Here is a 15,389-nt window from a genome sequence, read left to right on the forward strand (position 1 = left end):
CCTTCCTGGAGGTGGGAAGAATTTATTTCATTTATTTATTTCATTTATTTTATTTAATGAAGCCCTGTGTCCTGGGGCTCCATTACAGACATCAGCTGCCTTTTCATGCCACAGTTATCCTGGTTCTCAGGCTGCGTTCCGCAACCTCAATAGCACAGCTTCTGATCTTCTGAGAATCTCCCCAAGCGCCTTCACAATGCCTCCAGCTCCTTGCTGTGCTCTTCTACTTCTCTGGTAAAGCTTGGATCCCTCCCATGCCCCTGTGGCCTCATTTAGTATCACGTTACCCATAAGCCTTCCACATCCCTATACTTGTCTCCCCAGAAGCCCAAATATTTGCCAGCTGGGAAACTTGTATTGTGCCTGAAGTTGTGCATCCTGATGGACCACTGAGCTGCTGCCTGGCTCAGAAGTACAGCAGCATCCTGAGCTCGTCTGTCAGGAGAAATACTGGGATCTCTCTGCTTTGCTTGGTACTGGTTTTCATTAAATACATGGGAAATAGGCAATGGATCGGCTATATATTTGTAGATGTCCAATGGTCCCTGAGATCTCTGCAGAGAACTGGCAGACACAAGACAGTGGGAGATCTGCATTTTCCTGAAGTGACAGCTAGTGAGCAGGTGACAATGCCAAAAGGGACAGTAGAACACCATGTTTGTGATTGGTTCTAGCCTGGGATGCCTTTCCCATCTCTGCCTTCCCACCATCCATGCCTTTGAAAATGCCAGTGGTTTTGAGCCCCCAGCCTGGGGTTGGCTGGCAGAAAGATGTGCTGGGGGTGCAGCTGTGGCTCCTACACTTCCTTTCTTTGGAAAACCAGCAGGGTGGCACTGGGAGCATTTTGGCCTATTGTGGGAGAAATGGCTGTCACCATCTTCCCCTCTGCTGAGCCTCACTGCCCACCCTGCCCTTGGCAATCCCTTCCTTGTCTTTGTCCCTCTGTCCCCAGAAGGGAAGGCAGGCCATGGTGCTCAGTGTTTGACACATCCGTGGTCCCTGTCATGCTTCTTGATCCATGGCCCTGGACTCAGCTGCTTTGCCGTCATCAGCAGCTGTTCTTCCATCTCCCTTTAAATATGTAAACCATATTTTTATGCAGTATGGGCTGATCTAGACATGAAACTAACATGTTGCATGATTCCCAACAGTCTGGGAATACTTTTATTCCTTTTTTTTTTCCCCTTAGTGAAATTATTTATTGCTGATGAAAGTTAGGATACTAAAATCATTACAAGATAGTGTTATGTCTCTATGGAGCAAACATAAGACCTCCACATGTTCATCCAGTAGTCAGCCTCCACTCTCTCACGGCAGTACTTTTACAGATTCTTCTCCTTAAGTACCCAATGCTTTCTCCTTTGCTAAAACTTACTAACAGGAGAACTGTTTCTTTCCTTTTGTCAAAAGGTTTGGTCAAAAAGGATATCCATAAACATGGATAAAGACATAAGAATGTAATCACAGAATCAACAACAACAACCAAATGTCTTGTGATCCTTCAGATACCCATGTACAGTTATACTCTTTCACATCAAAGAACACCTCACTTCTGATGGCTTCCTTTAAGTTTAACTTTTTAATTTTTTTTAAATTTAATTTTTAAATTTAAATTATTTTCCCCTGAAATGCTGTTGACATGCACATCACTGACTTTTTTCCAGTGACACTGTTAACCATGTGCTTCTACTTTACCTGCAAACAGACTGAGATGATGGGAAGAGAGTAATGGCCTGAGACAGCTGCAGTGCTTGTGAGCTTGGAAGCATGAATCCAAAAGGTGAACAAGCAGTAGATTCCAAGCAGGAATTCCAGGCTCTCAGTAATAAAAGAGTGCACATGCTGTGCACATGATGCATTCTCAGTTCAGGTTATTGAGCGTTCAGGTGTGTGGCTCAAAGACTCCTTTAAATCAGAGGCAGGTCTTTGTATGTAACACCCTTCACAAATATTTCTTCTCTTAAGTTTACCTAGTTACTTTTGAAAAGGTTTGAATTTTTAGAGTCCGTGACATCCCGTAGCAACGTGTCTTTAAAAAAAAAAAAAGTTTTGTTAATGTTTTTAGTCTGCTGCTTTCCACTTACGTTTGATGTACCTTGGATCTATCATCCCCATCTATTGTCTGATCCATTATAGTCAGGGTTTTATAGACCATTCTTACTTTCTTTTATTCTGTGCCTTTGATCACCTATTCTGTCTGTTAGTTTCAGTGTGTGCTTTTGGAAAGTGGGATCAAGCCTGTGATCAGTAAGCAATATGCAGGAATATAATAGGTTCCAACAGTGCTGTGCTTTCTCCTTTTCCTGATTGTTTTTACAATTTCATTCCATTTTTTCCATTACTCTGCTTTTGAGCAGGAGGTTGATAGTGTTATAGAGCCAACTCTCTGCTATAACCACAAGATCTGTCTTGAACCATGACAGCTTAGTACAGAGTTGTGTTATTTGTTATGTAAAGTTAGGAGCATTTTATTCTGTGTGCATCACTATGACACTGAATTTTGTGACGTTTTATCAATTTGCAATTCAGTATCATAAGGTTCTTTGGTATATTTTTATGGTAAATCCTCATCATCTTTACTACCATGAATACCTTAGGATTTCTAGTACCATTTTACAAGCTCCCAGTTCGGTTTGGATTATAGATTCTACATACACTGCCAGCAGGACATGAGCATTGATCTCTGGGGGATGCCACTCTAAAAACTGACCTTTTCTTTCTGACTGTTTGTTTCCCATCTTTTGACCAGCTACTTATCCATGAATTGACTGAAACTTAAATAACTAGCAAACTCCTTCAGGATAAAATGAGAAGTCACCTCACAAAAATGTGAGCAGAAAATTTAATTCACCAGTTACTAAGATATTAATTCTCCTCTGCACTTCTTGATGCAGCTGGGATGAAAACTAAAGCAGTGATACTTGCAGAGTAGCTCAGCCTCATAATAATTCTGATGATCATCCACGTGTGGTACTGCAACTCTCAGAAGAAAAGCCTAATTTTTGTGGTGTTTCCACCTTGTTTCTGGAATGAATTTTGAAGAAGCCCTAGGTAAATAAAATCTCATGTACCCTAGAGAAAGCTGTATATGAATTCATTATTCTGTCTAGAACAGCATCCCAAAGAATAGAATATGAAAATGTTTACTGGAGACAGTATTATAGCCTATATAGTGTTAATTTTACATTTAAATCCATTGCAGTGTGCTCTCCCTTTCCAAGTTCCCAGATGCTTCTGAGTTTTTACTGGCCACTTCATATTGTATGGTGTGGAAGGAATTATGGCAGGGGTTCAGCAGCAAGGCAGAATGAATGATCTGGGGATTATGGCAGCACAGAGAGAGGCCACTTGATTCCTGAAACTTGGGAAGTGTTTGCTGTCCATGTCAGCTAGATATGAGTGTGGAAATCACTAGCTGTGAAGTCTTTAATGATAGATAATAACATCCAGTGTTCAAGCAGTGCACGGCAACAGTTTATTTTTGATCCAATAATAAATACTTCGTGAAGCCCTGGGCAAGCCAGGGGCATAATTTCAGAGATGAGCCTTCCTTGATACTTTTAAGGAAAGACAGTGCCTGGTTAAGTTCTTTTTTTTCAACTTAAATTACTTGAGTTTAGAGAAATATTTGTGTTTGGTAACTCAGTTCTGCTGAAGAATGGACCATGTAGCAAATTCCTTTGTTGCAGAGTTGTGCAACGTAAGGTATCCTTCAAATAAGCATCTCAGAACAAAAAAAATCCTTTTCACCTTTTCCATTGACTTTGGTAGGACCCCTTGTGTAAGCAAAGTGGATGGGCTGGATGTGCAGATTGAAGGACTCTGGAGGAGTAACTCTCAAGAAATTGGTTACAGCTGTAATGGGAGCTGTGCTGACACAGCTGGCAGATAGCTTGAAATTGATGCTCTTGAAAAGAGATAGATCTTTGCCAGAAATATTAGTTTCAAGGAAAAATGACATTTTTTCCTATCATTACTGTCAAATAGTTCTATAGTTTCTAAACTGGCTTTGGTAGAGATGCATGCTCCTGATATTTAATTTCAGAAGGAGAAAGGGTTTCTCTGTGATTGAGAGCCAAGCACACAATACTGTAAAATGGATTCTTAATCCTAAAGAAATGTAAAATCCCACTCTCTAAAACGGTATGAGGCTCCTTGGCCCTATCAGTCTCATCATTACTTTTCAAGAGACCAGTCTCAAAGAGATTTTCCAAAATACTTGGGTTTATCTGTCCGTGTACACTTGACTGGTTCTCATCAGGGCTCTGAGGACACCACCAGTCCTTACTGACCTGCCTGGCCTGGAATGAACAAAGACTTCGTAATTTAAAAACTAAACAAATATTTTAAAACTTAACTAATATTTCTGGCAAAAAATCCATGATTTTCAATGAGCACCTTGTAGATAAAGGCATCCTGTCTAACAAGAAAAGATGTATAGTCCAGTTCATTACACAAACAAGAGGCAATGGTATCAACCACTTGTATTTGGGAGTTTGCTGTGTCTTTGTATCAAGTTCCTTAAATTGCCCTGTCAAGAAAATACGAAGGCAGGATAGATGTAAATGGTCAAAAATAAGCACTACCATTTCACTTTTGTGGATTTTGAGGGTCAGAACTATGCATTTTTAGCAGCCTTCTTATGATCTCTCAGCCCCAGGTAAGATCAGTGCCTCAGAGCAGGCAAGGGCCTGCATGCTGAAGGGCTTTGTTTCAAAGGAAATAAATGCTGCTGCCACTCCTAATGAGAATCTCCACTGTACTAGAGAGTGTTCCTGATTTTGTAATTCTTTGAATTTTAGCAAAGTAATTTAATATTTTAATTCTTTAATTTTTTGAGCTAAAAGGTCACAGGGTAGGATATAGCTGCGTTGCTGGAGGTTTGCATGTCTGCGTAGCACTACCCAATGCATCCATCTCATGGCCTTTAGGAAGACAAAATGCAGGTTGGTGTGGAGCATTTTGGAGAATCACCCTGATACACTTCTGATCAGTGCTGGTTAATGTGAAGTGTTTCTGATGATCTGTGGTCAGACATTTTATCTTGTCTGCTTTAATTCTGCCAATATTTTCAGTGCTGATTCTTTCCATCCATCAAGAGCTTTCCCTCTTTTGGAAGACACAAACAGATATGCAGTGTAGGGGTTAACAGACACTAAAATTAACATGTTCTCAAAGCCACAAATAACTTGTTCTGAAAATTTGAATAGCTAACTTAAGGGGAAAAATCAAGTTCCACATATTTAACTTCGGCATTGTTAATCAGGATATTTGAAAGAAAATTAATATTTTCCCAGAGATTAAAAGCAAATTCAGTCTTTTTGAAAATCAGGGGGATTTATTCATTTCAATTCTGAGGGAAATGAGACTGGTAGAACTGACTGGAATTTGGCATAATGAGCGCAAATTCCAAAATGCTTTTTCAGAGCAGTTTTGTTATCTTGCCATGTAGTTCCTCTGATATTTCAATAGACACAACAGAAGACTGTTGATAGTACTGAATAGTTCTAAATTATGAATTTGAGGATGTTAAATTCTGACTGCTTGTAGGTTTGCTCATGAAAAATTTGAGCATCAAATAAAAGCATCACTCCAGTAAAGTGGCAGAAGGTTTTTGTACAGAATGATGAATTATGTCCAATATTTAAAACTAACTATCTTTCATTAATTTTGTCTCTCTTCACTCTGAAGTTCTTTTTTTCCCCCTGTTTCTGTCACTGAGCTACAGACAGGTACTATACTTGTGTCTTGGAAAATGATTGCACGATCCAGTGACATCGCACATGAAGGAGCAGTAACCGACAGATGCACAGGAGTTCCCGTGCCAGATCAGACTAATGGTGTACACAGTTCAGCACCTTTTCTCCCAGAACTAGACAGTTCTAGATACCTGTGCACCTGGGTCTGATGGGTTAGCTCCTCAGCATTTAGGAGAACTGCAGCCAGTGCTGTGACAGTCCCTCTGAAGTTGTCTGTCATTCCAGGAAAATCCAGAACAGGCTTTTCAACAGGAACAGGCATTTCTCACATCTCTGGGGCACGGTGAGCCTGGTGCACCTGCTGGGTTTGCTTCTGGCTGCTGCTGTGTGCTGCTGCCTGTGCACATGCAGTAGGAATTCACACACACCTTGCCTTCAGTTCTGTATCTCAGGCTCTCAGTGCTACCACTCCTCACTTTAATGAGTTATCAGGGCATGCCAGAAGTTCTGGGCATCTAAAAGGCTTCCTCCTTTGTTTCTTCACATCACACATTTTGAGCTTGCTGATACATCCCAACCTTTTTTTGGTAGAATAATGGGCTGTAGCTGCCAGCTACATTGTTCAACTGGAGTTTAGAAATATGGTTTGATTTTTAATTAAAGGAACTGTTAATGCCTCCTGGTTTTAAAGAGATGTCTAACATGCAGAATAGAAAAAGAATCAGACCAGAGAAAGCAAAAACACAGTTGTGGCCACACAAGACATCATAGGCACTTTTTGGTGCTGTGAGCTCAGAGGAGAGATGGCATTTTGTGAAGACTGTCTTTCATGCATGGCCTGAGGTAAAGAATGAGGTGTTCTGCACCATGGAGTTCCAGTCCTGCCTTCAAATGTGTGGCAAACTGTGCTGTTGCCAGTTCTGCAGGGAAAGCGAGCGTGTGTGTAGGTGTGGCTGAGGGGTAAATTTCATTTCAAGGGCTCATCTCTGAACACTTCTACAAGCTCAGCAATGTGAGCCTAATATTATAATTCCAAGGGGACCCTTGATGCTGCGTGGTAAAATTGCTTATTAAATTACAATCACAAAAAAAATGAGGAGATAGGCACTGTTCAGCTGGCAGCATACAGGAAAAAAGGCTGAATTCTAATTATTTGAACAGTGGAGTTAGTGTTATTTCACTGTGTGAAAATAAAATTAGGTTATCACTGATATCATTATTAATGTATGAGATGAAGCAGGAAAACAATTTGTTTCCTAACACCCATTCTGCCCCTCCTCCCAAACCCCCGCAACTCCCCCCAAAAAAAAAAAAAGAGAGAATTACCTAAAAGAAACTAAGGCTTTCTAATGCAGGCAACTCTGAGAGATTTCATTGCTATAGCAGTGAAGTGATGATTTATAAATTATCTTGATTTGAAGGTGAGGCGTTGTGTAAACAGTAAGTATTGCTTTTATTATTTCCCCCGTTAGATTAAAATATAAAAAGGCATATCCAGTATCAGTAGCACTGTTTATTACTCTAATCAGAAATGGGAAATGCATTTTCAGCCACTCTAAACCTTATGTGTTCTTTTATTATGCATGAGCAACTATGACTACTCTTCAGTCATATATGTTTCTTAAGGTTCTCATATTGCAATCTCCACCTTTTGAATGGCTTTCAAATAAATAAAACAACTTTTTTTTGCATAAAAAGATATTCTGCAAACATAATTAAGTACTGAAATTTACATTTTTATGAATATAACAACTTCATACACAAGATGAATCCACTGTAAAAATTTTAGAGGTTTTTAGAGCCAGCACAAAAGGATTTTATTTTACATTACAACTCTGAACACATCTTATGCCCTTGAACATGAACTGCCTTGAATTTTGTTAAGATTCTGTTCTTCAGTCTCATTTTCACACGCAATGAGCCACTACTGTTTCAGTCCAAAAGGGATCAGTCGGTAAAGCTGTGTCATGAAAGTAGTTATAGAGTTTGATCAGATTCTTTAAAACTCATTTTTATTTAGCCAGGAGTCACAAATCTAGCTGCAAACACTGCTCAAGACGTGCCCTCTCTTTTGAGTATAATTTGGGAATACAAAATCAGCTTTATGGAAAGAATATAGTGTAAAGACAGTTTTCCTGTTATGTTATCCATAATATGTTATGGACATTAAATGTAAAATGTATAAATATCCAAATGCCTTTTATTCGCATGTATAGATTTGTTGTTTTACCTACAAGTAGATATTTAATTATTAACATAAGAATTTCGCTAAAATTCAAAAAACAATAAATTATTAATAAAACTCTTCAAAACAGGAATCTAACTGAGGATGGAATTACATAAGTTTGGCGATAAAATGTTTGGAAATAGAGAACTAAACCCGATCCAGTAGAAAGCAAAAGACCCATAACTCTGTGGTGTGAAGAGATATTTTTCAAGTATCTTTTGCAGTTAGACCCTAAAACTCTCTTTTTCTCAGAGGATGCATCCTTTTGGTTGGACATCCCAGTGTAAGGTGCACATTTGTGGCATCAAATAGCTGATTTTTCCTCTACCTCAGGAAGCCTGGCCTTGCATATTCCATGAAAAGGCTACTGAAACCAGACTCTGAGATCAAACACCAAGTGCTCTTACCCAATTTCCTTAGAAGGTATTAAATAAATACTTCCTGGAGAAGAGACAAGAAATCAGCCTGGCCTTTCCTTGGAGAACATCTTATCACAACTCTCCTTTGTCCCCCTATTTCTTCAGTCTCATACCCAAAAACCACTTTTAGTTGCTTCCCAAGTGAAACAGCTGTACCAGGAAGGGACGAAGAGTATCACTCACTGCAGTGCTGGTGAGGGCAGGTGGCAGCAGCTGAGGCATAAAGTCTTTTGCATCTCTGATGTGCCAGAGGAGTGCTGTGACCACCAGGATAATGGATAAATGAAAGGCAGGTAGTGGAGGTATGTGGGCAAAAATACAAAAATACCTTATTAGTGCTAAAATCAGTAAGTGGTTTACCACATGTGAGGAAGCAAAGGCTTTGAAAAAGCAGCTGTAAAAAATGTAACATGGTACAAAGGACATCTTGGCCACTGTCATGCAACATAAATGTTAACCGTGCATTTCCCATCACAAAGGAGGCGTTGGCTGAGTGGCACATCCTCACAGACACAGAGCTTGGATTTTGAACCATTTATTGGTAGAACAAACAGCTTCTCAGCCAGCTGAAGTGAGGCCTCAACAACTCACAGACAACTTTTTATATGTTCAAAGCAAATTAACAGAGATTTACATACTTGTTTTTAACTTTGGCTTCTCTCGATTGCCAAACGGATGTTCTAGTTCATTTCCCCTTTTGTTTCAGTCAGAAATACAATTATAACACTGAGCAGAATCTATTACTGCTTGTTGAAAGCAACTACTGCTGAGTGAGCTCAGCTCTGCTGACTGCTTCCTTCTACCATCTAGTGGCACCTTCACCATACTGCTTTCCTCTCTCTAAAGAGTTCCATGAGAATGATGATAAATGTACAGTCTTGAAAAGAAAAAAATATACCTTTGAAATGAGCAATGTACCTGGAGAGGAAATACCTCTTTTTTTCTGACATGGAAAAGTAGTTTTCATACAGAAACTATTTATGAGAGAATAGAAGAGATACAGTGGTGTAAAGTACTAATGTCAGAGAAAAGTCCTACATCCTGTTGTCTTGTAAACAGTAAGTTAGGTGTGTTGATTGATTCCTTACTCTTTTTTTGGTGGGACAGCTTGGCTTTTAAGTTGTAGGCTGCAGAATGACACTGTTGAATATCCTAAGGAAATGCCCATTTAGGAACACACTGGGCTTGTTTTCTGCCGGGATATTTAAAGGGCACAACAAAAATTAAAATATACCATCAAATGTAATGCTTTGAAAGTGTGCAGAACACCCATAGCTTCTTTTCTGATTACATAATTTTATTAAGAGCTTTCAGTGTTCCGTTTTGCAATAGATGTTTCTGTTTCATTTAGGGAAAAAGCTTAAATGTCAACAAACTAGGAATTTAAGGCTTGGGATGTTTTCAATCAAAAGGCGTGTTCTGATTATTTATATGACTGAACAAACATTAATCATCTCAAATGCTTTCTGCTCTTTGAACTGCGCTGTTTTCACAGAGTGCAGGTATTGGTGAATTAGACTACATATGAAATCAAATTTTTTTCGAATTCCATAAAAAGGCATATTTCTTCCTTTCCACTTGCAGCAAATTGACAAGGCAAATTGATGGAAGTCAGAATGTAGAATCTCAGAATCCAGGATTTGTTTTTCTTTTAAACATGCATTACTCTGTATCCTAATCATATTGACCAATTTTCAACCAATTTTCCAGGGTGGGAAGATCCCCATCAGGTGGACTGCTCCTGAAGCCATCGCTTACCGGAAGTTCTCCTCAGCCAGCGACGCTTGGAGCTACGGAATTGTCATGTGGGAGGTGATGTCCTATGGAGAGAGGCCATACTGGGAGATGTCCAACCAGGATGTGAGTACTGCCCAGGACTAATCTGCAACTCGTTGAAGTGTCCTTGGAAAGTTATTGCCACTCCCTGCCCTGCTTTGCTCTCCAATTCCCTTTCTAGGCTGGAATCTCAGCTCATTTAAATCATCATTATTCTTCAAATTCAGTGGGGCAGGCTATTTATGCAACCTGAAGACTTGGCCCTCTCTAGCTCAAACCTTGACCTGCTTCCTCCCATGGAGTAAAGACTATTCCAAAGAATCATAGGCAAGTGCATGACGTTCTCAGTGAAGTTGTAAACCAAAACTCGAGGGAATACTGGAACTATTCTGATGGAGTTGGCCCCTTATCTCCAGTACAGTCTGACACTGCCCTTCAGTGGGCACCCATGGTTAAACCCTGAAAGAATGAAGCTGCCATGAGAAATGTATTTGTCAATTCTCCTTTCTAAGAATTCAGTGCATTCTTCTTACCTTGCAAACTATGTATAGGCTTAACCACAGTGCAGGACAATAGCTCTTCCTCATAAAAAAGTTATGCTTTCTTCTGACTTTTTTTTAAATCCAAAAGCGGTGGCCAAATAAGCCTTCACAATTAAAAAAAATCCCACATTTGCTTCCAGTATAATTGAAGGTTTATTCTAGAAAAAGAAGCATGGAAAAGGGGAAATCATGGGGTTTTTTTCTCTACTGCAATTTAAATTTCACAAATTCTCTTGTTTGATGGGTCCCTGTGACAGCTCAAACTGGTACACTTGGTCTTCACACGAGCCATCAATCTCTATGTCAAAATGTGGAATATCAGCCAAGCCACCTTAACCTCTCTTATATATGTGCTTAGAATATTTCTGCATTGGTTCTGAAGAATTGACAAGACTTTCCCAGATGGCTGCTTTTACATTGTTGCTAAGTTATTCAGCTCTTCAAGTCTGGTTGCTTGTTAAGGCTGATCGGTCATTTGGGGATAAGGATCTGAGAGAGATTTTAATTTGAAAAAATAATTTTACTGTTTCAGGAAGAAAAGGAAAAAAACAACCAAACCCATCAGAAACAAAAAAGCAGACTATCACAAACCTCTCAATTTAGAATATATTAAATAATCAGCTACAGCATGAAGATAGCAACATTTAATTACTCCTACATCCAAAATAAAAGTATCTGTTAATACAAAATAATGCTGCAGGCCCTAATGATGCCAGTTGCTGGGGGCTTTCCCAGCAGTTCAGCAGTTCCCAGCACAAAGGACTCCTTTTCTCCTACCCACAGGCCTTCAGTGCCAGAATGAGAGCAGTGAGCACCTGTGACCTTCTACATACATTTAGTCACTTCGAGTGTCATTGGAAAATTCCAAGTTATTAGACATAAAGTAAAGCTTATTTTACTGGATATTGGGACGGGTTTTTTAGTACAATAAATTACCCTGAATTCACAGGAGCTTATTTTGCAGAAATAATAGGACTTTCAAACGTCAGTGGTACTGCACAGATGGAAGGAAAAATAACAGAGAGGGATGTGCACTAAACAGATTCATAAAAGACACAGGATGCAAACAACAGTTGATAAGGTCTTGCATGGGTATAGTCAGATGTTCTGCTACATCAAAATGTCTGCTGACATTACCATTAAAACACTTACTGAGTTTTGATCATAATAAAGCTCTTCTCTAGATAGAAATTTAAATATTTCTTGAATTGGGTGGATTTTGGTAGATCACCAAAAGTTTTCCAAGTATAAACTCTGCAGAGCCAGGTCTGGTTTTGGAGTGTTTTTTTCCCATTCCATCTTACCAACTACTTTTCTAATTATATAACGTAGGGAAGTGAACTCACTTTTTTAGACCATGGCTAAGTAAGTGATGAACACAGCTGATGTGAGAAGTTCTAAACTGGTACCTGCCACCTAAATAAACCCAGTCTGGTGTTCAGAGACTACAGCTGATCACAGGTATCCAGAATGACTCAACACCTCTGCAAATCCAGTATCCTCTATTTATATTCCTCAGCAAGGATTTGGAAGCTGAACTTAAGGAAACTCAGTTGAAAAATGCTTCTCATAAAATTAATACTGTACATGGCATAATGCAGAGGCTTAAAAATGTTTCTAAGTTTGAGAAATGCTCTTGTTTAAGTAAATAACCATTTTATTACCGTGGTAAGTCACTTCCAAACTGTGTTGATGCTGATTAATGCACTTCTTAGATGTGTGGCAGGCACCAGAGGTGTCCATTAATTAGGGCTGCTGCACAGTCTGTCGTGTCTTATTGCTTAATTAATAAACATTAGCCAAGATATTGAACTTTCCAAGGAAACTAGTGTACTGATGAACAGATTGTGCTAAGAGCCTGGCTTGCTAATGCTCATGTGAGGGAAGGAAGATTTATATTCCATGCATTTGGTTTGTAGAACAGCTGTGAGTGAAGTCTACTGGGACACCTGTTAGAGGCCACCGTATAAATTAGTGCATGGTGCAGAGCTACAGTGTTCAAAAAGAAGAAAAAAAAAATGAAAAGAATATTTAATGGATTTGTGATTGGTATGCAAGAAAACTACTGTAGCAAACAGAATAAAACTCCTTGCACTCCTGAAAGTTTCTTGTAATACTGAAAAAATAAACTTATCCTAATACAGTTCTCTCAACCCACAGATATCAAAACACTTGGCAGGCACCTGGGATTGGCTCTGTACCATGAGGCAGGAGCAGCTGCCTCTCCCTCCTGGTAGATTTTTCAGATGTCAGGAGGACACAGGGACAATGTCCCTCTGGACTCTCTTCTGTCTCAGTCTCATTAAAAAAGCTGTCAGTTAACTTTTGAAAGCAAGAATCTATGTTACTATTAATAATGAAACTATCAGGAAGATTACAGCTTCATTTTCAGATGGAATTTTTGCCAGTTGCCAATTAATTTGAAATTAAACTTGTATAAATTTCCTGTAGAAGTCCATAAAATACAATTCAGACAATTTTGGTATCATAACCAATATATAATACTGACTCTGTGGTCAAACTTCACAGCTGTGTCTAACATCAAACAAGCTGTTGCTGTATCCTTCTTGTAGATGCAGATTTCATGATTAACGTGGTGCTTTGTCAACCTTAAACTGACACAGGAAAAAGGCATTTGAAAGGAGTTAACATGTAAAATCTTTACATGTTTTATAATATATAATTTTATATTGCTAAGAAAAACGTAATACTTCTCCCTTTTAGGTACATGGATATCTGATTTCTCTGAACAGAGAGAGATGGGTGCTATGCATGTGGCAGAGCAAGAGCTAAAATAAATATATAAATAAATAAGGAACTAAAAAGCTCTGATTCTTCCTTTGAGACTTGATTCCCATTGCAGTATTCGACACTTATCACATCTTTACTCTTGCTTCTTAGACTCTAAAAATAATACTTGCCTCACAAGGGATACTAATGAGGCAATATTTCCAATTTATTTTTAAAATGTGCTGGTATTAATGAGAAATTATAATTATCCCAGTACCAGCTGGCATTTCTCTTCATACTGAAATGTTCCTTTTGAACAAGAGAGGAAACAAAATGCACTGTGACTTCATTTTCAAAGATATGTTAAAATAAAGTGTGGCAGAGAAAATATGTCTGGAAAATTATGGTCGCTTTTGGGTTTTTCCTGAATAAATTACTTCAGCAAAATCTCATCAGCCCTCTATTGTTGTGTTGAGCAAATGCTGTATGTCTCATAAAAGTAGAGCAGTTTTCCTGTTGCCTTAAAAGCAAAATACATTTCATAAATTCATCATTTGCAACAGGCACAGTTAAATGTAAACATGATGGTATCTGCATTTCTGGGCTGCTAAGGATGGCCTCTTCAGTGGCCACTACCAGCTAAGCTCTGCCCCTCACTGTCAGGAGTGTTTTATGAAGCCACTTTGGACAAACTGCTTGAGATACATTAATAATAAATGTAAAAACAAATGTGAATAAAATTCCGTGCATGTGGGGTTGAGTTTCGCCCATCTTGAGTCCACGGGGATGTTTTCATCAGTGGGAGGCAAGGTTCTGAAGGAAATACTTCTCTGGCAAAGGGATGGCATCTTTTCCTCTAAGAGCAGCATGTACATTACAGGACCAAGTCACCTGTGTTTATAAAACACAGACAATCACCTGTGAGCAGGTACAGAAACCTGGTTCCATTTCCTGCCATGCCATCAAGGGGAGCTCAGGTCCTAGCATAGCTTCATTACTCTTATTTTATTTACATATTGCTTGCAGCGTAAGTGTTAGGCATTGCTGAGCAGAGCCAACATTAATTCAGAATTCAAATAGAGAATGGGGATATATTCCAGGATAATAAGATTGAATAAATTGAAGCCAGAGCTGGTGCTGTAAAACATTGATTTGCTGTAAACAGTTTAATGTAACCCCTTCCAGCTGCATTAATATGTCTGCAGCATGTACATACATCAGTGTGAAAATGATGGATGTCTCCTTGCAGCACAGTGGGGATCAATGCAGTCGGTATGTTCCTCCTAAGTGCGCTGTGTGGTTATAAATACTGTGTACAATCATTTGTACATTAGACAACATTTAGCACTAGCTGGATTTTTATGTGGGAGGGTGATGCATGTGTGGTAGGGTTGGTGTTTTTCCTAGCTTTGTTTTTGATTAGCCACTGTCTAGCTTTGCATTCTTTTTTAAACCAAAAAAATCCTGACTCTGTAATTTGTAACATCATCCCCACTGCTACCACCACTCATTGCAGAACCTACTGACCTCTCCTCATGTTTTTTAAATCTTTCATGGGATGGATCCATGTAAGCTTTCCATGGACCTTACCTACTTCTGCTAACTCCTATCCAGCCATGCTGATATGCCATCCCATTTTCAAACAGTATTTTTTACTACTTGTATTACTAAAAGTCAGCTTTCCTTCAACTCTGATCAACTGTAATTTTTCATACTTGCGATTTACCTTTGGCATCAGACCTCTTTTCTTTCCAAATCCTTACCAAACACGTTTTCTAGATCTGAAGGTCTCACTCACTTTAGGGTAATACCATAATTTTATTAACTTTCGTTTAGTCATAAACATCTCGGACATCCAGGTTTCTGAGGGAATCTCCAAAATAACTGTGCTGTAACTTGGTGTGAGGGACATTGCCTGATTTAATCATACTCTAAGGATCAGCAGAAACATGTGAACACCAAGTAAATTTGTCAGGGGCCACAATGTGTATTTTTA

The 15,389-nt window shown here is 39.0% G+C and overlaps 1 protein-coding gene across 4 annotated transcripts in view; it reads left to right on the top strand.

Annotated features, from left to right (window-relative positions):
* LOC104689435 (ephrin type-A receptor 6) overlaps positions 1–15,389 on the top strand; it is a 388,920-nt gene that overhangs the window by 357,341 nt on the left and 16,190 nt on the right. For all 4 annotated transcript variants that reach the window (XM_039556175.1, XM_039556185.1, XM_039556179.1 and 1 more), the window contains one exon: positions 10,056–10,205. In XM_039556175.1, coding sequence (XP_039412109.1) covers positions 10,056–10,205 — 150 coding nt within the window. The remainder of the gene's footprint in view (positions 1–10,055; positions 10,206–15,389) is intronic.

This window comes from Corvus cornix, chromosome 1 (assembly GCF_000738735.6).
Source record: "Corvus cornix cornix isolate S_Up_H32 chromosome 1, ASM73873v5, whole genome shotgun sequence".
Classification (NCBI taxonomy): Eukaryota; Metazoa; Chordata; class Aves; order Passeriformes; family Corvidae; genus Corvus; species Corvus cornix.